The 24,321-nt window shown below is 49.0% G+C and overlaps 1 protein-coding gene across 5 annotated transcripts in view; it reads left to right on the plus strand.

The window, feature by feature from the left end:
* Positions 1-24,321, plus strand: part of PATL2 (PAT1 homolog 2) — a 443,602-nt gene that overhangs the window by 260,116 nt on the left and 159,165 nt on the right. For all 5 annotated transcript variants that reach the window (XM_085621371.1, XM_085621372.1, XM_085621370.1 and 2 more), the window contains one exon: positions 8,469-8,638. In XM_085621371.1, coding sequence (XP_085477497.1) covers positions 8,469-8,638 — 170 coding nt within the window. The remainder of the gene's footprint in view (positions 1-8,468; positions 8,639-24,321) is intronic.

Raw genomic sequence — 24,321 nt, forward strand, 5'->3', positions numbered from 1 at the left:
TCTGTCCCATGACTGTCACTGTCTAGTAAAACCACCTGGCCTACAGAAGGTATGTGAGGGCAAGAAAATCCTCTTAATAGTATAGTTTGGTGGGAAAGTCATATGCCCTCACACATACTGTTTTCTAATTGAGGAGATTTTTAGTCTCAAATTGCACACTGTGCCCAACCAGTTAATGAATACGATTGCTTCAACTTGCCTGAAACTCCTTGCCCATATTAAATTTGCATTGAGATACCAGTTCAAGGCTTACCTTGAGGCTCCATACGGGCTGAAGAAGCAATGGCTTCTATGGTGACCACCATTCTCCAGGTCGTTTTGGCCCCTCTTTCCAGTCCTGAACGTTTACATGATCTAATGCATTTTGGGTGTTGTATTTTTGTTTTGCTAACAGGTCAAATCAGTGATTATTAGGTGAAATATTCAGGGCTAATGACCGTATCCATAATGAAAGCATGTGGTGATTACCTTAGTGACCGCAATGATCAGCAGAATGTCTTGAGATTTAAATGAGCCCTGATGTGTCCCGAACAGTCTTGGAGTCTTAACACTCAAGGCCCCCCAAAGAGGCATCCTGCAAAGTATCCTATCCTCAGGTCACGCATAATGACTGCTAGCTTGTGGAATGCCATGACGGAAGACTATTGTCAATCCTGGGCTGCTGCTTCACTTAAGTGCACGCTGTGGTTTTCAGGGCTAAGACCTAAAAGAGCACTTACCGAGGTGGTGGTCAGTCTAAAGAATGTGGCCTGGGAATCCAGATCCAAGATAAAGTATGGTCCCTTTCCTGTGATGCAAGCTCCTTTTAGATCATTTATAAGAATAAAGTTATGAGATAATGTCTCGTCAAACTTGTCCCCTCATTTGTTTTTTGTCCCATGTTATTGCTTTTTGCAGCTGGACCTCATGAGATTTTATCTGAATATTGGCCTAGATCTTGTCTGCTTCTTGATCCATCAGGATGAGGTTGGTTCTTGCCATTCTCCTCATTCATTCTCTGTATCTTCACTAAACGCTATTAGGATCTAAGGAGGTTTCTTTTCTTTGTAGACCGTTCAAATGTCTAATCCTTTTAGTGTGCTATAGTATAACTGCTGAGTGATTCCTGTGGTGCTACAGGTACTGCTCCCTGAACTGGAACTCCAACCGAGGCAATTCGGACAAAGCATCAAGATTTCTTCACCACTTTCCTTAAAGTAAAAGCAACCCTGAATGCTTATATTTAAATATTATGTGAAGTTTCTTAATCATCGACTGCATGCTCACTTTCATACCATGTGAAACATTTGCTTTATAGAGAAATAAACAATTTTGTCGTGGTGTTATCCTCTGTTTCACACAATAAAAATGCAACATGATGAACCTAGTAAAGACATCTACAGGAAAGCAACGAAAACCTATCAATATGCTATAAGACAGGCTTGACTCATCCAAGGAATTGTGTAAGGCGGAGAATAGTCAACCAAAGTGAACCAAATCCTTTACTACCTTCCAAAAAACCCAGACCCAAGTACGACCCCCTCCACCCCCCACACGCAGGTTCCACGACCTTAGTTAAATGATCTAATTTCCTGCCTTAAGCAAAGAAGTCACTGAAGAAACCCTCAAGTCCATACAATCTAGCTCGCCGCTCTATTCCGCACCCCCCAGGCACCCTAAGGAAAGGGGGCCATGCATTCCTGTGCATCTTAACACAAATTTTCCATCATTCCATGGATAGTGGCAATGGCCCCTCTGCATGGAAACACGCAATTGTCAAACCCTTACTGGAAAAGCCCACGGCCGACCCTCTGCTTGCAAAAAATTATAGGCCAATGATCCTTACTCAAGTTAGTGAGCAAAGTATAAGAGAAATGTGAATAAAAACCTCCCCTGCTATTTAAAAACTCAAGCTATTTTCCATCCCACCGAAACAGGCTTTAAACTGGGCAGCGGTATCAAGACTGCCCTGCTAGAAGCCACAGAGGAACTCTGGTCAATCTGCGACAAAACCTTTTTCTCTGCTAGTCATACCTTAAAATGTGGGGTCCCACAGGGCTCCTCCCATAGCCCTACATTATTTAATCTATATGTGCTTCCTCTAGTGGAGCTTGTGATAACATGGCCTTGCACTTGTCTTTTGCAGTTGACACACTGATTGTCCTATCTCTCATGGCCGAAATAGGGAAAACCTCCAACTAACTGCCTAAAACGGGTAACAGACTGGATGTCTGCAAGGAGCTTAAAACTGAATGGTGTAAAGTCTGAGTACTAGTTGTTGAAAACAACCATTCATGGCCAGACCATCTTAGAGGTACTTCCCCAACCGTTCCAGCCTGGGCTTCTGGGTTGATGAATTCTTCATGGAAACCCAATCAATCAAGGGTTTATAAAGCGCACTACTAAACGGTGAGGGTCTCAAGGCGCTTGGGGGTGGGGGGTAGGCAGCTCCGTCAATGAGCAAGGTCTTGAGGTCCTTCCTGAAGATGTGCAGGTTAGGGGAGCGTCTGATGCTGACCGGGAGCTCGTTCCAGGTTTTGGCTGCGATGTAGAAGGCCCTTCCTCCTGATCTGCTTCTGCGGATGCGGGGTGTCTCCCCTAGGGTGAGGTCGGCGATCGGAGAGTTCTTTTGGGTGCGTGGGAACACTCTAACGTTGAGGTATTTGAGTCCGATGTTGTGGAGGGATTTGTAGGCATGGGTGAGAAGCTTGTAGGTTATTCTCTTCTCGAACGGGAGCCAATGTATGTCTTGAAGGTGTTGCGTCATGCATTTGTGCCGTGGGGTCCCTAGGACGGCTGCTGCATTCTGGATGGTTTGGAGCTTGTGTAGAAGGGTCCTGTTGATGCCGGCGTAGAGGGAGTTCCCGTAGTCCAGTCTGCTAGTTATGAGGGCATGGGTGATGGTTTTTCTGTGTTTGGGGGCAGAATCAATTTGAAGGTCTTTCGGAGGATGCATAGGCAGTTGAAGCTGGTGGAGGTGACGGCGTTGATCTGGCATGTCATGGTGAGAGAGGAGTCGACGATTATGCAGAGGTTCCGAGCGTGGTCTGTCTGGGTGGGGGGACTCCAGAGGGCGGAGGGCCCCATGTGTTGTCCCAGGCAGAGGTCGAGGGTCCCAGGATGAGGACCTCAGTTTTCTCAGTGTTGAGCTTCAGGCAGCTGTCCTTCACCGAGGCCGGGAAACTTGCTGGGACCTGCTTTAGAATTCTGAGAACTTTAAGAAAATTGCTACACTGGCTACCACCCTCCTCGAGGAGAGTGGTTATGCAGGGACTGATTAACTCCTGCATAGATTGAGTCTCCCTTTATCTGGGAAGCCCAAGTCTTTGATAAAAAGACTAGAAGTTGTCCTGAACGCAGCAGCTTGCATTCTACTAAAAAATCCCCAAGTGCCATTCGGCTACACCGGCTTTAGCAGCCCTGCACTGGCTTCCTGTGCAGAAAATAAAATAATCCACTTTAAGGAACTGTGCCTCTCCCATCAGGCTGTGCACGGGAGAGGCCTACTTCTCATACAGCGACTACTCAGTACTTACATTCACAGGAGGTCTCTGTGGTCCAGGAATCTAAGGTTGCTGACAGTCCATAGAGTTAACAAGACAAGGTGCAGGGGGTCATTCTTTTGCTCACTTAGCCCCATCTTTGGAACAAACTCCCTGCCGTCTTCAGAATGAACTAATCTTGAGTCCAGTTTTGGAAAACATCTATTTTAATCTTCTCCTCACTTTTAAGTGCATCTAGTGAACTGGTAGATGTGTCATCTTTAGCGCTTGGAGGCCTGGTAGGATAGCCGTGCGCTATACAGAAACACCTGAATAGAATAGAACTTTGCCTCTAATAGTTGATTTTGGCATGGAGAGTCAGATGTAAGGTCTGTGAGCAATATAGGAGAAAGACAAGAGTGTGGTATACTAGAGATGCATAACCTTGGCCTTATTGAAAATGGATTGCTTAGATATGTTACTGATTGACAGGATATCCCTTGAGGAATGAGAGTACATACAAAAATAATGGATTCCCAAGGCTTTTTTTATTCCCTCCACTGCCCCACATATACACAATTGTAGTTGAAGTAGGATTCACCCAGGCCCCCATTGGCAAACTAGAACACCCTGTCCAAAACACAGAAATGTAAAAAAACAAATGTATAATATATATTATTTACTGCTTTACTTGAAGAAAAAACCTAGACCTGGTTATGCAATACTGATCTTTGTTGCATTTGAAGTGCTGGCGGTTCTTCCCCACCTGTTGTGTTAATCATATAATGTTCCCTAATTCATACAGAATGCGGCAAGGGGTTCTCCACTCGCCTTTCATCCTGCTGTAGTCAATTAATTGTTTGCAGTGCGGCTCTATTGGCATTGGTACAGAAGGTTTGCGTTTTTTACCATTTGTATAGCACGGTACGTTCTGTTGCTTTTTTAAACTTAATACTTGTTCATTTGTGGCTTCATTTTTTCTGTGGTTTTACTGTGGAATCGAGCCCATCATAGAAAGCCTTCGGAGAGCCTTCCTCCACTGAGACGGACGATGGGAGATGCATCACTTTTGTTGCAAATGTTGGTTTTTAAAGCCTTTGCTTTCATTTCACGCTGACCACCAGTTAACTGACTAGAGAAACATAAAAAATGCGTCCCGTCTTGCACCTAGTATAATTTTAATTTCATATGTATATAGCGCTTACTACCCCAGACGAGGTCTCAATGTACTTTTTCAGCTTGTAGTATGCTACTCCGGAACCCAAAAAGGATTAGTGGCAGTTAGACCCGATACCTTGGCATGGGTCTCCCTTCCATTTTTTTTGCTGTTGCTTCATGCGTTTTTGCTGGTGTTAGATGCTTTGGGCACTGTGCCACTGCTATTCAGTGCCACAGTGCAAGTGCGTCCTATGGTAAATTGATGGAATGGATTAGTGACTCCATGATTGGCTGGTTTGGTTTACTTGTCAGGCCCTAGTACAGTGGACTGAGTGTGCCCAGGGCTTGTAAACCAAATGCTGCTGGTGGGCTTGCAGCACTGGTTGTGCCACCCACAGAAGCAGCCTGTAAAGTGTGTCTAAGGCTTGCCATTGCAGAGCCTCTGTGCAGTCTGGTACTGCCATGTTGACTGGACAAGTGCACCCACTTGCCAATCCCTAAACCTTCCCTTTTCTGCATATTAGTCACCCCTATGGTAGGCCCAAGGGCAGGGTGCATTGTAGGTAAAAGGTAGTGTGGCATGTCCTAAAAGTGAATTACAGCCATTTTCGTTTTTCACTGTTGCGAGGCTACCTGTTCCCCATAGGCTAGAATGGGCGGTTTGATTATTGCATCTTATAATCCTAACTGACTCTGGGAACTAGGTAAAAATTTGAGTTTAGTATGCCTGAACTCAGAATGATAAAATACATCTTTTAGTGAAGTTAGTTTTAACATTCTGTGTTTAAAAATACCACTTTTAGGTCGTTGAAGGTGAAGGGGGATGTGGTCTACTAATTGGCGAGGGAAGAAGATACCTTTGTCGATCCATGTACTGAAGTAAATAGACCTTCCCCTATAACTGATCCTATTGTTGTCCCACAATGTCTCCATGTTCGAATGTTTTATGCTAACCTCTAAATTTTTATCTAGTGTCAATAGAGCATGTTTCGTATATTTGAATATAGATTTTGAGCAGCAAATGTTTGTGAGTTTGGAGGTAAGTAGGGCAGCTGGGGCCCGGTTGCTGAGTAGCGCTTTTTCAATTTCTAGTCAGACCGGAGTATATCCCACCGGAGGAACGAACCAATGGAGCCCTGTTTGGCTCTGGAGTTCTATAACTTCTTAAAAATAAAGGTTGCAATTGCAAAACAATTACAAAAGCAAATCTGCTACACTCCTCCCCATCTCTCTCAATACATAGAGAAAATAAATAAATTTGGCCACCAGGTCTTTGGATATACAAAGCCCCTCGTCCCAAGCAATCTGGCCTTAACAAGGTGGTCACGGAATATTGGGAATCGCTTTCCTCCTCTCTGATCCCCAAAGAGATCTGGTGTAAAACTTGGAACTCAGTCACTAGGGATAAAATGTTGCCAGCTCTATCGCAGACAACATTCTGTCTATTTCACAAGGCATACTGGACACCAGTTCGCCTGCACCTGCATAAGATCAGGGAGGACTCCAATTGCTGGAATTGTGGAGAGGAAACTGGGGACCTTGCATATTTGTTGTTTTCCTGCAAGTGCATAACCGCATTCTGGGATGGGATCTTTGAGTTTGTCTCCAAACTATTTTCATGCTCCCTTAAGAGAGAAGCCTCTAACCTGGTATTTGGCTTCCTCAGAGTCCAATCCCTGAGTGATAATGACAAGGCCCTTCTGGATCTTCTTTTGATGGCAGCAGTTGGTCATCTTAAATAACTTGAAGGACACAAAGCATCATTTACATGCTGGTTGAATTGGGTGTCCACCCTAGGGGCGCTGATACAATCGACCTCCAACACTCACCATGGAAACTTCCCAAACCTCCCCGACACGTGTTGGATAGCCTTGATACATATTCTGAATCTCACAAACCGCCGTGAACTGAAATCCAGGGAGATGGAGAGGCCCCGTAGCCGTATCTACACATGACCACTGCCTTTTCCTTCCACAGGGAACCATATGTACTATAGCATTGCAATAACTAAGTGGTTTTCCTGTAGTGTTAGTTGTGGATTTTTATTTTACTTTATATTTTAGTTTAGATTAATGTGCATAATTTGTATAGTTTATTAGTAGTATTGTGTCTTCATTATCTTATGTATGTTTTGTGTATTCATTGTTGGAAAACAACCAATAAAAACTTTTGAACACAAAAAATACTACTTTTAGAAAGTAGGTATTTTCTTGCCTAACTATCCACGCCTACCTCTGCTAGGTTGTGTATTCCTTGTCTAAAGTTTGAGTGACAGGGGCTGGGGATTCCAGGAGACAGGGTGAGTCAGCACAGGGCTGACTGGAGAGATCTGCATGTAGATGGGTGGAAGGAATTGCACCTGGGACCTGAATAGGGATATTCCTTCCCTCCACAATGCTGGCTCCACCTCCTGTGGTGCGTCTGATGTCCCTGCCCTGCACTGTTAAAGGAAAGGAGGAGTCATGTACCCTGTGTGCTCCAGGACTGACCGGACCTGGTTTGGACTAGCCAAAGGCCTCTCTGCCTTCAGAGAACCAAGAGAAACTGTGTATAAAAAGGGGATCCAGAACTTTAGATCCCTTTTGGGAAACAAGAAGAAACCTTTGCTGAGGAGAGTAAGCGGAGGAAGAGACTATGCTTAAGCTGAGTGCTGTTTGGGAGATTGGCCCGCAGTAGTTGCCTGACTGCCAAAGAGAGGAGAGTGGAACTTTGGGTGTACTTTCATCAACTTGTGAAGGATCTCCAAGGGCTTGAGCTAGAGCTTGGCTCCTGCTGAAGTCTCATGGACAACAGACTTCACCAACTAGCTCCTCAAGAGTCTTTTGGAAGTGCCTGCTGCTGTGCTAGGCTTTCTGAGGGACTGCATGTCGCAAGGACTCACAGAGAACAAGCGTGTCACTGCCGCTGTCGCATCATCGCAGAAGCGCCTCCCATCGCCTGAGAAGAGTGTCGCCGTCGCATCAGACGCCGTCACATCACCGTCACCGGGAAGCATGTCGCAGGGCCTGTCGCGGCTCAGAAGAATCGTTGAGTCGCCGCACTGCCGTCGGGCGTGCACACGTGTCGCATTAAGAAGACACTATCGTTGTCGCATTGCACCTGATCTTCATCGCATCATGGCTTTGTGGGTCGCATCATCACGAAAGCGCAGTAAGAAAGACGCATCACCTCCCCTCGCAGAGATGAACCAATGCATCCCCTACGCATCACCGTTCTTGCGTGTAACGAACCGACGCATCACCTTCCCTGCAACACTTTAGTTGTATAGAGTTACGCATCCTAAGGTACATTGAACTCCGTGTCGCATTTACCATCTTGTGAGAATTAAGCTATTTCTACCATTTTTAAAGTACAGTATTGTGGATTTGTCGTTTTTGGTCTTGTGTGAAATCTATATAAAAAAACGTATTTTTTATACTACAACTTGTGTGGTGTGTCCATCTGTAGTGTCACTGAATTACTGTGTGTTCACAAATGCTTTACACACTGCCTCTGAGATAAGCCTGTCTGCTCGTGCCAAGCTACTAAGGGGTGAGCAGGGGTGATTTTAGGAGTGTACCCCCTTACCCTGACTAGAAGCAAGGGTCCCTATTTGGTCAAAGGTAACTACCTCTGCCAACTAGAGACCCCCAGTTCTAACAGTGGTGAATTAGCACAGGGAAATATGAAATTAATTTGAGCGATGGACACGTTCGTATGTTATCTGGATTGAAAAGGATAGTGGAGGGACAGAAGAGGGAAGGCTTTGCGTTTATATAGTACTTGCTATATAATGTTATGGTGGACATGTGAGTTTATTTGTATAGAAATTTTTCATTGTTTAAACTCTTAAATTCTACTCTTTTTCAGTCCCCAGGTTACATGTCGCAAACGCCTTTCAGACCCATGTCTCCCAACATCAGCACCCCCTCGCGCCCCATGACCCCCAAGATGGTTCGGATGCACTTTGGGCCCATGTCTCCCAGTCCAAGCTTCTCGCCCTTCTTCAGCCCAATGACCAACTCGCTGCAGAGGTTCAGGTATGCATTGGAAATGAAACTCTGACCAGGTGCTGGAGGAGGCTGAACAAAAATAGGTGTATAATGGAATGCCTGATAAACCACCCAATTGTTTTACTTTTTGTCGTTGGTTATTGCACTGTTATCATCATTACCCAGTTGTATGCGTATTTGTTTTGTCTTAATTGGAAGAGTAAGCCTTATATATTCTTCTCCATTCTTGTTTTTAGTGCTACTTGATAAAAATTTAGTTTCTCACTTCCAGAATAGTGCATTAAGGTGCCAGCGTGCAGTGCTTCTAAGCACCACCTGTGTGCAGCAGCTAGTTCCTTTTCTGCCCACCTTTAAATGCAGATTTGGAGCATTTTGCCAACCTTAACCCAATTTCTAATTTATTTTACAGTGCCTTTACATAAGCTTAGCTAAACCCCCCCCCCCCCCCAAAGAACCCCACATGATGTTTTTGGTTGGGTCTTGGAGGGGGAGGGACGGGGTGGCCGGGGGGGGGGGGTTGGGCTAAGCTTATGTGAAGTAGATTTCAGTTTCCGAACCCCCCACAATATTTGTCTTTGTGCCTTGACTTCAAACACTCCCTAATGTATCCAAAGGCCACACCCTCAGACTTCGCCGGTGTTGTCCACTTCAGATCCGAATCTGGGATTGTAGTTATAGGTCCTGAATTTCCTGGGCCATCATCAACTCCACAGCAGGTTGAGGATGCTGCAGGGGTCTTACAGTTACTGGTCCCTTGGGTTTACCTTTGTGTCCAATGGATAAGTTGGGGCTTCCAGTTGTTATTTCCACAAGCAGAGCCTTGACTGGCACCAACTGACCTCAGCCAACACCAGGGCACACCTCAGTACCTTTGTTGCCATAGTACCTAGCCCATGCCTCTGCCCCCAGAGGTGCCAGTTTGGTACTCTGCAGAGATTCTCGTCTTTGTTCCAGAGGCAGCTTCAACCAGTGTTCAGTCCATTTAGTACTTTGAAATAATCAAAGTGCAGCCGGTGGTTTTAAAGGTTTCCCCTACTGTTACCTTGTTTCGCTGCTAGTAATTTCAGAGGCTAGAAGCCATTTTCGGTTCTGGCTCGAACACAATTGCTACAATGGAAATGATTACAGACTGGCAGAAAATGTACTGCCCACTCCAATTTGTACGGAGATTGACCTCTACCTTGACCTTTCATATGATGACTATGCGTTTCCACAGCGTTTTTCACCAGCTTGGTGTGGGGTCAGAACATCTCCACTTCACCATCCTGCCCTTCTCCCTTACATTCCCACCCCATCCTAATCCCCCTCCATCCCCACTGTTAACAAAAGTAATATTTGTGAATGTGACCAATCTTCGCAGGCAAAAATACATCAGTCACGAACAGTCTGGGTTCGCTGAGTCTGCTGAGTCCGCTCCAGGTTTCCAAGCTGACCAAAGCAGCAGCAGCAGAGTTTGGCGTTCAGCCGTGAGGGGAGATGCTGAACCGCCGCCACGAATGGGGACGTCGAACCGCAGAAACCGCCACTTCTGGCGTCTACCCTTTCTGCCCCCCCCCTCTGCAGCCCAAGCCCGTAGCTCGCAGCCTGCCCCCTGCCTCTAGAATCCGTGCACCTGCAGGGTTTACGCTCAAACATCGGGTGTGCCCTCGGTGCATCGGGAGGCGGAGCGGCAAAGGTGGTGGCGGCGACGGCCCGGAGAAGAGCCAAGAGGCCAGACACAGACAAAGGCACAGGCAGGCAAGTGCACTGCGAGGGCCACAAGTGGTCCACTAGTGGGCTCTGAAAAGAACGTGAGAGCGTGACTTCCCTTAGCAGGAGGCCGCAGAGTGGTGCCCAGGAGTGCCCGCGAAGGCGACCCAACTAGGTCGGGTGCGGCCGGCGGCCCCCAGCGTGCCCTGCTCTCGCCCCCCCCTTCCCCTGTCTCTGTCACCCAGCTTGAGACCGGGCCATCGGCCCCACGTAAATATCGCATTACCCCCTCATCCCAACCGAAGCTCTACTCTTCCTCTCTCCCACCTCACCCGGGGTGGTGGTGGCAATGGGGTAATACGATCAGGGAAAATCAGAGGCGCTCCCCCGACAAAGGAAAAAGAAACGGTCAAAGAGTCTGCAGCCAAAGATCTCTCCAGTATGATTTCCTCAGTCACTTGTCCTTTAACCAAAGAAGGTAAAGAACGGTGGCAAGAACTGGGAGTCGTAACTGACAGTACCTCAACAAACTCAAGCAATTGGCTAAAGGCCACACCAAAAAATTCTACTGCACCGGCCTCGGTGGCAAAACGGGGAGACAGCACCAAAGTTACCGACAACGGGAGAAAAGAAAATTGCCATCTCAATTTAACCCCTGATCCAAACCCGGGAAGCAACAGTTCCAGTTGGACAAGGGTCAATGAACTATGTACATCAAACACCATAGTTACTCCATTCTTCCGATTATCATAGAGCCTATACTGGCTAGCAATGTATCAGTAAGGGGTGCACACCAAGAGTCGCATAGGGACACTCCCTCACACTACAACAAACTGGATTTTATCCCTCACTATGTCGCACGGGGAAACCATGACATTTTAAACAGAAGTGACCTGCTCATATTCTTAAAAGCCTTGCCCCCTTTGAGTCACAAACATCTGACATTTTTAGCGTAGAATATAAATGGAACCTGCATTTTATGGGCCAAGAATTAACAACCGCAATGTTTGGCTTGCCAAATGCTTTGTTTCGTCACGACTCTCCATTCTGGTCCGGCTTCCTTGCGCCACTCCTCTTCAATCTTAGCATCCTGCACTATCCCAGATTCTTGAAGGGGTAGTATTCTAAACATACAAGTTGGGCGCCCGCTCTGACCCCTCCAATTACCAATTGATATCCCTGATTGATGTGGAGGCAAAAATGTACGCATCAAACTTGTTGGTTGATTTAGAGGACTGGGTCAGCAGACATAATCTCATTCCATATACTCACAGGATTCTGGGCAGGGATGGGCACACTCACGAACATCTCCGCGGTCAACCTGGTAGCCAACCGAGCCCTCGCATAATCAAGGCTCCTGTATGCGTGCTTTATAGACCTTAAAGCAGCTTTTGATAGTCCCGAGAGCCAAGCTATGGGCAAAAATGCAAAACTGGGGGGCCCCCACTAAACTCCTGGAGGCCATAATCAATCTGTATTCCCAGACGTGGTTCAGGTCAGGAAAGGAGATGGGCACAGCATAACCAAAAAGGTCAAAACTTTTAATGGGCTAAAACCAGGGTGTGTGCTTGCACCTTGCCTCTTCAACATCTACATTGCTGACCTTGATCAACATCTCCGGTCAATTCAATCTGACCCCCCCCAAACTGGGCAAAATCCCCACACCCAATTTACAATACGCGGATGACATCGTGCTCCTTGCTCAAACAACTGTAGACCTGCAGCGACTCATCACTAAACTGGGAGCTTACACCTTCTCGGCTCAACTAACCATCAACTGTCAAAAAACAAAGGTGATGTGCTTCGCCAGACAGCCCAAAACAACGGCAAATTGTAAACTTTTCTGGTACTTGGACGAGCAACCTCTGACCTAGGATGACTCATACAAATATTTAGGCTTTCAAATAGACCGCAATCTTAATTTTAAATCGCAACTGGCACAAGGTCGTACTAAAGCCAAACACCTGCAGTTTGCCTTCAAAGTTCTAAAAAACAAACTTACAGGTTGTTATACAGGTCATTTTCTAAAAGTCATTGAAGCAAAATTTCTACCTTCAATCTCATACAGCTCAAATTCTAAATCTGAAAGACGCCACCTTTTTTAAATACAGTACAATCAACCTTTATTAAGAACTTGTTCTCGATCTCCCCCGACACATCTCACAATCCCAAATTCGATTAGAGTATGGACTAAGAAACCAGATCCCTGACCGACAAGAGGCACTAGCCGAGTACTACTGGAGAATGAGGGATGCAGAGGACAATACCCTTGGGCACCATCGTTGGGAGGAAACCCAGGCTAAACTAAATAATTCAACATTCAGTGCTCTGAAGGAATCCCTCGAGACATTGCAGCTAGAGGAGGTCTGGCTTACTCTTACCACCTATTCTAGTTTCAAAACTGTAGCTAACAAAGCAATAAAACGGTCCTCCTTACTAATAGAGAAAACAGTCTTTTCCCCAAAAAACCCCACGCTTGGGCAGTGATCCAAGCATATCAGTGGCTGAGGCCCCAACCATATCTACTAGACCACTTCTCCCACCAGAAAAAGCTCTACCTGACGTTGGTGCGACTGGGGTCCTTTCCATCAAAGGACCTGACGCCGAAATGGAAACATTTTTGGCAATCCAAGGAATGCTGCTCATGTGGAGGAGGGGGACGAGTCTTTTTTGCACTTTTTATGCATCTGCCCCTTCCTGTCGGCAACCCAAAGAACGGGAAGCCTTCAGGAAGGAACAAATAAGGTCATGCAGAATAGCTGTTATCCAATGCCTTGGAGGACCATCAATCCAACTGTCCTGTAGAGCCATAAACTTCCTGGAAATTGTGGCAAAAGAACTGGGGGAAAAAAAAGGAAACGCTAACTGATTTAAAAAGTTTTAGTACATTCAGTTTCGAAATCTTCTCATGGTATTGATTGTATGTTTTACATTTTTAACTTAATCGTTGTAGAGCGTACCAGTGTGTGCTTCATTAAAACAAAAATAAAACAAAGTTTCTAAAATGTACATTTTGGATGGTGGTATTGCCACCCTTTTATGATTTTTATGAGATCTAAGTGTTTTTGTACTGTACATTTATTTCTCTATCTTGACTATTGACTGCTTATTGCAGGCTTGCTTCAGTTTCAGGCTCATGCCTTGACTGGAGTCCATATGGTTCTGACACTACTTGTTCTCCTGGCCTTGAACATTCTGCTGGAGCCTCATGTGGGCTCTGCAGTGGAGCGTTTGCCTTCAATGGTCCACCACTGAGATTTCTACCTAGACAACATCCACTTATAGGAGGAGGCAGCCTGAGAATTTTGGTGATGGAAGGTAGAGGTCAACTTGACCTGCAACATACCATATTGCCTGCTCCATCCAAAGATCACAGTAGGGATTGAAGCGTTGTCTTTGGGCAGTGAAGGTCACCTGAATGATGTGATGGTCAGAGGCCTCTAGTAGACCAGTGCCACCACGTTGACATTATGGAGCTGTGTGCCATCTGTCTGGACATCAAGACCCTTCCCTCCTCCGTCAGGGCAGGTCAGTCCATGTTCTAATGGAGACAACATGGAAGTCTTTGAGTACTGTAATAAGGGCAGTGTGGGAACCCATGTCCTCTGTCTAGCACATTTGAAACTGACATTGGCTAGTTCTTTACGAGATATCCATGATGGTCCATCTCCTGCTGGGTTCCTTGAACACCAGGGCAGATAAACTCCACATTTGGTATCTTGCTGATCATGAGTGGCTTCTGCTCCTATTGGTGGGTCAAAGTGTATTCACGCAGCAGGGTGTTCCCTCAGATCTGTGCTGTACCAATAGAACACTCCTTATATGGCCTTTGGTCCCTGGAGTCGGGGCCAGACTGGCTGTAGCGGGCACCATACATCTTCCCGTTGGGCCGGAAGGGTGGCAACTGTTTTTCAACTAGTCTTTCAGCCAGTGGTGGCTGTTTTTCAGCCAGTGGTGGCTGTTTTTCAGCCAGTGGTGGCTGTTTTTCAGCCAGTGGTGGCTGCAGGCTGTTTTTCAGCCAGGCTGTTTTTCAGCCAGTGGTGGCTGTTTTTGTTACTGGGGCAAAATCGGCCCCTTGTAACAAGCACAGTAGCAGTGGTCCTGCCAGGAGCCTTCCCCACGGACCATGCGGACGTAATTGCCAGGGCTGCCTTTGCTATCCCAGTCCATCCCTCCCTGGAGTTTCCTCCTGAAGGCTCCGTGGGAGACATGTTCTGCCTTTAGTGGGATTGCAGCCTTCTTTGTTGCTGCCACTGACTCTGCAGTGACTGTTCAGAATGCAGTTTGTTAAAAGGTGGGCTAGAATAACGCTCTAATCTAGTGCTTGCATAAAGCACACTGTTTGACATGACATATATTCCCGATTCAGAACTGCTGAACAGAATCTATCAATTAATAGACAAAATATCACTAACAAATTTAAACTAAAGTATTAAACGTTAAAAGTGTATCTTAAGGTTGGAGCTTGTGGAACTATTGTGTGGCTTTGTCTTCATCTCTGGTACGGCTCCATTTCATGGCTGAGTGAATCCTTGATTAATACATGGCTCACCGGAATCCTTGCAGAGCGCATGATGCAGGTTTAGAAGAACTTTTCTTTTCCACTGAACCCAAGAACCTGAGCAACCTTTAGCTCCCCTTTCACCACCATTGCCTCAAATCAAGAGGGCTCACTCTGATGCCTGGAAATCGGGAGACCTGATTGCAAAAGGGATGACTGGGCAGCAATACCAGTAGAAGAAACTTGTTCACTGCCTGCAGTTTACCGAGATCCGAGAGGAGCATGCAGATACTTTACAGAGCGACCAGTGGTGGTTAAAAAAACAAAATGATGGGATTTGCTCTTTACCGGTAAATTGACAGCAGAGACCTCATTAACAGGGGAAAGAGTTGTGGCCTCCCCATTAACGACCAAACCATTATCTAGGAAGCCTGTGAAGAACCAGAGCCCCTGAACAGCAGGTGTGGAGTTCCGCAAAGAGGTGCAAGACTGGGATTCAGAGAGGATTCTGTTGTAATCAAACATTTGCATAATGCTTTCTAAGGAGACTGAGCCAAAATACGTGTAAGTTTAGAAGAAAAATGTTTTCTGCTGTGACATCCTCCCTGTTGAGCCCCAAGAGATGGTTCAATGTCCAAATAGCACATTTGACCCAGCTTGAATTTTTACTGTTAGATGTGCTTCAGGACTTGTCAACCTAGATGAATAGAAAAAGCTAGAAGGTTGTCTGGAAGGGGTGCATCCCAGGGTTGAATAGTCTGGTTGAATGACTAGATCATGTGGTGATAAATCTAGTTTGTCCAGTGCGAAAATAAATGAGTGACCCGCAGCAACTTTAAACCCACAAAACGTGTTCTATACCCATTATGGTTCTCCTGCAACAAGAGAAGCGGGTTGAGAATGTATTGAATGCGGCTAGTTGCAGATTTCATGGGGTCCTGCCCTTACCAGAGGGAGAAGCTCGCTAGTCATTATGCCACTTCCTACAAACAAATGTTCTGGCAGACACCCATGCACCTTCCTTGGATATTCTGAAATTCTCAGGATTCCAGCAAGCCGTCCAAAAATGACGATCCAGTTACTGGAAATATCATAGCTTATCTGGAGAGCCTTAGACCGGGACTGTGTCTACCGGATACATGGACACTTGTCAAGGTGTCTGTGGTGAAATATATTGATGCATATTATGAATTCATGACTGCTGAATTCAATGACTCCCGGCTTACTGGCCCGGTGTTGACATATGATTGGATATTGAATGGAATAGTTTTTTCATTATTTCGCTTACAACTTGATGTATTATTCAACTTGATTAAGCCCTGATAAAGTTCTTAAGTTGTTTTGGAACGAAATGTGCTGGCTGAACCCTGTTATTCATGTTGATTTAAGAAGACATAATCAACAATTGATATTTGATCATATAAATTGGACTCTTTATGGGATCCATACCGTTGCACCTCTCCATTTGTGATCATTTTATCTGGAGAGCCCTTTGCAGTGAAAGGCTGTGATGTACACAGTAGCCAGGAGGAGCCTATCTTTTAGGGAATGTAAGTTCTTGATCTTCACTGGTTTGATCCATGCTGCATAGCAGAGGTGAGCTCCTGACAACCGAGGTGAGTTCTATGAAGACTGAAGCATCGGTTCCCATCATCTACCAAAGAGTAGTTTGTGGAGATATGACTCTCATTCACTCTCATTCTTATGGCTTCAACATTAAAGAGACCGCTAGCAAACCTTGCTGCGGGAGGCTTCAGAACCTGAAACTCTTCTTTGTAACTCTTGACCAGTATGGTTTAGTATCTCTAATTTAACTTGGGTGACATTGGGGTCTGATTTACCCACATTTCCAATCATCTTTTCCATCTAAGATTGATTCCTCCTTCCATGCCCCCTCTCCCTCTATTTCTACCCCATCTTTGTGCCAAGTTTAGGTTTGGTATTCAAAGCTGCAATAGGCCTAGTGGTCCTCATTACAAGGTCTCACTGATGCGGGGGTATTGATCCTTTATCTCTGAAGGAGCGACCCTTAACCCGGTCACCAGGCAGGTCGCTCCCCTCACCGCCACACAGCCCCACCTGTGTGCCCTGAGCCCGCTGCTGCTCGCATTTGCTTCGTGCCCCGCTTTTCTTAGTGCCTGCATTCTGCTCTGGCAAGATAAAGAGAACACACAGTAGTAACAATTGGCAGTGTTCTTGATTATTAACCAGCACTGTTGTCCTTTCCCCCTTTGTGCCCCTTTTTTTTTGCCTTCTGTAACCCCCGTCCGCTCCCCCATCGTTTTTCCCGCCGCTGTCCCCTGCATCTCCCCCCCCCCCCCCCCCCCCGCTTCCCATTCGCCGCCCCGCTCCCAGCTACTCCTCGCTCTCACATCCCCTCATATGGCGGCCGCGCACCGGCTGCGCCGCTGGCACGCCGAAGGCACCCCTAAGGCAAGCCCGTCTGCGCTTGTCCGCTCCTGGACCGCACCAAGCGCCAGAACCCCTGGCCATCGTGAACACCACGACGCCAGACTCCGCTACACATCCAGCGCCCTCCACGCACTCAACTCCGGACGATCACGCACCTGCTGCCTGGCCGCCCGAAGCGCACCAAACAACCCTTCTCCTGCTGGAACTGCAGCTTCACCAGCATCCGGCCCACCAAACCACCTACCGAAGAACCCAACTTTCTCAGATGCATCCTGCTCAACACCTGCTCCGCCCGCAAAGACGCCGTCGAACTCTGGGAACTACTCAACACCAACGCCCCAGACGTCTCCTTCCTGACTGAGACCTGGCTGAACCCCTCCTTGGCACCCGACGTCACCATAGCCATCCTGGAAGGCAACAAGATCACCCGCAAGGACCGCACCAACGGAGTAGGAGGAGGAATCTCCATTGTCCACAGGAACACTCTCAATCTTGACATACACTGACGGCACCCTCCGCACCGCCGAACACCTGCACTTCCAGATCCACACCGACCCCAACACCACCCTCAGAGCTACCCTCGTCTACAGACCCCCCCCCCCCCGGACCCCGACCGCAGTTCAGCGACTCCATCGCCGACTTAATCAGTACACACACCCTCGCCTCCACAGACTACATCCTCCTCGGGGACCTGAACTTACCGCTCGAGAACAACTCCAACTCTGCCACCCTGATCGCCAACCTCGCCAACCTCGGACTCAACACAACACCCGTAATAACACCCACCCACTCTGCCGGCACATGCTTGACCCCATATTCTCAGCAAGCTCGCACGTCGTCTTCAACCGCACCACCGAACTCCACTGGACCGACCACCATTGCATCCACTTCACCTTCCGGAAACCCACCACGCACCACCGCACCCAGCAGATGCCTCGCTGCCGTTGGATCAAAGTCACTGAAGACCAGCTAACCACCACCCTTGCGCAGAGCCCACCCGCAGACCCGACCGACCCAGACGCCGCAGCCCGTAACCTCACAGTGGATCAACGACTGCGCCAACACCCTCGCCCCGCTCAAGAAGCCCTCCAACACCCACACCAGCAAGAAAGCCAGCTGGTTCACCGAATAACTCCAGGCCTCCAAGTGAACCTGCCAAACTCGAAAAGAAAACTGGAACGCCACCCGCAGACATCACCACCTCATCAGATCCGCCAAAAGGAACTCCTTTAAAGACTGCCTAGACAACAACGCACAGAACCGCAAAGAGCTCTTCAACATCGTGAAGGAACTCTCTAACCCCAGCTCCAACACCGACATCCCACCTTCACAAGTGCGACTCGCTGGCCACCTTCTTCCATCGCAAGATCGCATACATCCACGACAGCTTCGACGCAGTCACCACCCCGGCAACCACGGAGACACCCGCTCCCACGACCACCACCCGCACCAACCACCTTCTCGCCTGGACCAACATCAATGACGACAACACCATCAAGATCCTGAACAGCATCCCTGAAGACCCCTGCCCGCACCACATCTTCAATAATAAAGCCAGCAGCACCATCGCACCCCATCTCCGTAAAAACCATCTAAATCTCCTTCGAGACAGCGACCTTCCCGGAGAGCTCAAGAACTTCCGACCCATCTCCCTGTTCCCGGCGAAGGTCATCAAAGGCCATCAACAAAGTGACTAGCTTCCTTGAGGAGAACAGCATCCTGGACCCATCCCTGTACGGGTTCCGCAGCAACCACCGCACCGAAACTTCCCTCATTGCCGCCACAGATGACATCAGGACCCTGCTTGACAACGGAGAAACTGCAGCCCTCATCCTCCTGGACCTGTTGGTCGCCTTTGACATGGTCTGCCACCGCACACTACGAACATGCCTCTACGATGCCGGAATCAAAGAGAAGGCCCTGGACTGGACCACCTCCTTCCTCTCCGGCAGAACACAGTGTCCGCCTCCCCCCCCCCCCCCTCCCCCCTCCCTTGTGCTCCGAAGCCACCGGGATCATCTGCGGCGTTCCCCCAAGGCTCATCCCTTAGCCCAACGTTGTTCAGCGTCTACATGGCACCACCCGCCCACGTTGCACAACCTCAACATCATCTCCTACGGCGACGACACCCACCTGATCCTCTCCCTCACCCAAGACCCTCACACTGCCAAAACCAACCTCCACGAAGGAATGAAGGCCGTCGCCGACTGGATGAGGAACAGCCGACTGAAGCTGAACTCTGACAAGACGGAGGTCCTCCTCCTCGGATCCACCCCCTCGGCTGACTCATGGTGGCCGACTGCACTAGGAGCACCCCCTACACCCACTGACCACGCACGCAACCTAGGGGTCATCTAGGTTGCGTGCATCCTCGACTCCACCCTTTCCATGATGAAGCAGGTCAACGCTGTTGTCTCCTCCTGCTTCAACACCCTCCGCATGCTTAGCAGGATCTTCAAGTGGATCCACACCTAAACAAAGACTGTCATCCAGGCCTTCGTCAGCAGTAGACTGGACTAAAGAAAAGCACTCTACGCAGGAGCCCCGGCCAAACTCCTGAAACTGCTCTAACGCATCCAGGACGCCTCCGTACGCCTGATCCTCAACATCCCTCGCCGCAACCACATCACACCCCACCTGAGAGACCTGCACTGGCTCCCTGTCAACAAGAGGATAACCTTCAAACTTCTCACCCACGCACACAAGGTACTCCACAACACCGGACCAGCGTACCTCAACAGCCGACGAAGCCTCTACACCCCCACCCATCCGCCAGCTCCACTCTGCAGACCGCGCTCTCGCCACCTGCATCCGAAGAGTGACTGCCGGCGGCAGATCTTTCTCCCATCCGCCTGCAGCAGACCGAAGACCTTCTAACCTTGAGGAGATTGCTCAAGACCTGGCTCTCCTAACAGTACCAGCGTCCCCCCCCCCCCCCTCCGCACCTTGAGGCCCTCACGGGTGTGTAGTGCGCTTTACAAATTTTATGATTGATTGATTGAAGCTAATGATACATGGGTTCCTGTAGAATCACTGGATGCGGATTAAAGAGTATTTTGGGTTGAACTCTGAAAATCCCTTAAGCAATCAAGAAATCGAATCTCGGGGGGGAGGAGCCTAGCGCGTGACCAAGATGGCCGCGTGAGCTCAGAGCTCCCGAGACCCTCGCTCCCTCCGGCAAATATCCTGTGTAGAATCCTGTTTTTAATACCCGGAATATTGGAGGCGAGCCGTTGCTGAGGTGATCGTCGCTGTCCGGGCTGAAATCGCCCACCGGAGGCCGAAGTTGTGCTACATGGAAGTTCGCGGCCTACTCCCTGGAAGATGCCCGGGGCTTGCGCTGGCACGGTGCCCAAGCACTAATTGAACAGCGGCCGTGTGAGGGGCGAGCCATCGGAAGGACGGTGTCATCACTTTCGCTTTCCTGTTTTCATCGCGCCCTGGCCTGGGAGTGAGCCGCGCCGGTCACTTGTTGCATTGTCTTCTCTGGATGGGCAAGGGGATTGTCTCTGCAGCAGATCACGATGTCTGCCAAATCGGAAGCCGAAAAACAGAAGCCCAAGAACACCAGGCGGGGAGGATACACCCAAACCAACAACATGGATCGTTATGCCCAGCAGAAGGGGTCACCGGGCGGATCGGGACGGCCACTGGAAGCCTTGAAAGATGGTTTGCCCCCCGCTACGGAACTAACCCTGCAGGATGTCATGGGGGCCATCGAGGGGATGCAGTCCTCTATCGAGCAGCAATTCGAGACCCTGGCACATAAAGTGGACACAATCTCGATCGACGTCAACTTGATTCGGGCAGACCTGGGGAAAACCAATGAACGGGTTCAATCCTTGGACCTTAAAACCTCTGGCCTCCTGGGAGATGTCTCTGATCTGCAGCTGGAAGTCCGAAATTTGAGGTCCGCAAACTACCTCTTTGCCCGACGGCTGGAGGACTTTGAAGGCCGGGCACGGCGCAACAACGTGCGCATTATTGGGGTCCCGGAAAACTCGAAGGAACAGTCGGTGGACCTGTTCGTAGAGGACTTGGTGGTAAACCATCTGGCGCCCAAAGGCCTCAGTAAGTTCTTTACTGTTGAACGGGCCCACAGAGTCCCTGGTGGGAGGCCCAAGGTGGGGGGCCCCTCCGAGACCGATTGTCGCCAGGATCTTTAATTTCAGGGACCGCGACGCCATTCTACAAGCATCACGAGTGTCCGGCCCGATGACTTTCCAGAACACCACAGTGAGTTTTTATCCTGACTTTACCCAGGCGGTGCAGAAGCAAAGGCAGAGCTTCCTGGCGGTTAAGAGAAGGCTAAGAGGGATGGAACTGAAGTACGCCATGCTCTTCCCGGCCAGATTGCGTGTGGTGTATGAAGAGCGGACTTTCTTTTTTGAATCACCGGACATGGTCTGAGACTGGCTGGACACATTGCCCCAACGACGGACTAGCGGGGAGCATGCTGGTGGAGCAGAAGGTGGCCGTGATGAACAAGAGTGAGGACTCTGGTGCTAGATCATTTTGACTTTGCCCAGGACAGTGAATCACAGTTTTCGGTCTCTCCGGGAGGGTAGTAGCCCGGGGGGTGGCGGGGGTATGAAGGGAGCTTTTTCCTCCTCTGGGGTTCTTTTTGTAGACTAGTTTTAGAATAGGGCGACAGGCACACTGCAAGTTGGGGGGGCTTTTCAAGCTTACGCAGGGGTGCAGGGTGGGGGGTGGAATGGGGTTGTTGAGGTGGTTGTTGTTGGTTTTTGTTTTGCAAGGCGTAGTGATGCAAGCTTCTGTAGCTCGAGTGCGGTTCTACGGGGGGGGTGGAGGTCTCCTTACATTTCGGGATGGGGGGTAGGGGCTTAAAGATACTCAGTTGGAATGTTAACGGCTTAGGGGATCGTATTAAGCGAGGGATTGTCCTGCAATTTCTGAAGCGATGCTCCCCTGATATAGTTTTATTGCAAGAGACACACTTGATAGGTAACACGTGCTACGCACTCAACAGGAAGGGCTACAAATTCGTTGCGCACTCGGGGTTCTCCTCGGGCTCTAGAGGGGCTGGAATACTTGTTAGGGCCTCACTGCCATTTGAGGTTGACTCCACCACTGTTGATGAAAGGGGGTGATTTGCGGCTGTGGCGGGGAGGTGGGAGGGCAGGACGCTGGTCTTGGTTTCTGTTTATGTCCCTCCTGCGCTGCAGCCCTCGACATTTGCTGACCTGGGGAGGGCTCTGTTGGATTTCCCAGAGGGGATGTTTGTGGTGGGTGGCGATTTTAATGCGTTTGGCTCCGGATTGCTTGATAGACACCCGCCAAGAAGCTCTGGGGGGGCGCAGAAATGGCTTTCAGACTTCGTGGATACCCTGGATCTGGTTGACTGTTGGAGACTGCTGCATCCCACTCAGCGGCAGTACACTTTCCACTCTGGGGCGCATGGCAGTCTCTCTAGAATTGATTATGTACTTACTTTGGCTGCACACGCCTCCTTTGTGTCCGAGGCTAGGCGCATGGCTAGGGGTATTTCTGACCATTCGCCGGTGTGGATCTGTATGGATGTTGGTCGAGGAGTGGTGGGCAGGGTGGCTCCGATTAACCCCTGGTATCTCCGTGACCCTAGGACTCGTAGCGCGGTGCTGAAGGCGGTCGATCTCTACTTCCAGGAAAATCTAGGCTCGGTCACGTCTGCGGTGTCTTTGTGGGAAGCGTTTAAAACTGTGCTGAGAGGGGAGGCCCTTTCCTTGATAGCGTTACAACAAACAAATGATGGACGGAATGCTGACTATGCATACATTCCTCCCCAGTCAAGAGATCTGGGTTAAATCCATCGTTCTTTTGCCCACTACGCCACCCCAGTTCAGACATGGCCATATGCAAATCAGTCTTGACCCTGTGCCTCATGGGAACAGTCCAGTCCGAACTCCCAAGCCATGTCTTCCCTGGACCGGAATCAAGCATCCTAGGACCGGTTTCTGGCTATCAGCCGTCATCAGCCAGGATAGCTTGACTCCAGTGGCGTAGTGAGCACGGGACCCACGTCTGGGCATACCCATCCCACTTAGGGCGAAAAGCGTTACAACAAACAAATGATGGACGGAATGCTGACAATGCAGACATTCTCCCCCAGTCAAGAGATCTGGGTTAAATCCATCGTTCTTTTGCCCACTAATCAAGCTATCCTGGCTGATGACGGCTGATAGCCAGAAACCGGTCCTAGGATGCTTGATTCCGGTCCAGGGAAGACATGGCTTGGCAGTTCGGACTGGACTGTTCCCATGAGGCACAGGGTCAAGACTGATTTGCATATGGCCATGTCTGAACTGGGGTGGCGTAGTGGGCAAAAGAACGATGGATTTAACCCAGATCTCTTGACTGGGGGAGAATGTCTGCATTGTCAGCATTCCGTCCATCATTTGTTTGTTGTAACGCTTTCCTTGATAGTGGCAGCCAAACGTCGGAGGGATGCGGAGGTCGCACAGATTGAGGCGGAGATAGCGGCTCTAGAGTTGGTTTTGGAGGAGGTGGTTACGGCAGCAACGCTGCATAAATTGAGCCTTAAGCAGTCGGAGTATAAGGCCCTGGTGACGAATGCGGCCAAAGCCCTGAGTAGGGAGCAGCAGGGGCGACTGTACGACGTTGGGGACAAGGCCGGGAAATTAATAGCGTGGCTGGATAAAAAAGAGCAGGTTCATCGTGTGGTGCCAGAACTAGTAACAGAGGGTGGCGTTGTTACTGAGCCGGATGGCATAGTCCAGTGCTTTGCAGATTATTTCCGCACGGTCTACACCTCAGTGTCGGATAGGCCGGTGGAGGACTCGTGTGAACTTCTGCGCCATCTGGCTCTGCCTTGCCTCTCTGACATAGACAGAGAAGATCTAGATGGTGACATCACAGCTGACAAAGTCGCGGGTGCTATTCGTTCACTGCGCCCTGGCAAGGCCTCGGGCCCGAATGGCCTGCCAATTGAGTTCTATAAACTCCGGCCGGACAAGATCGCTCCACATCTGCGAGCTATGTTTGTAGAGGCGCGGGAGATAGGATGCCTTCCATTCGACCAACGCCTGGCGACAATTGTGGTCATACACAAAGATGGCAAGCCCAGGAATAAATGCAGCTTATATAGGCC

The sequence above is a fragment of the Triturus cristatus genome, chromosome 8 (genome assembly GCF_964204655.1).
Source record: "Triturus cristatus chromosome 8, aTriCri1.1, whole genome shotgun sequence".
NCBI classification, from domain to species: domain Eukaryota; kingdom Metazoa; phylum Chordata; class Amphibia; order Caudata; family Salamandridae; genus Triturus; species Triturus cristatus.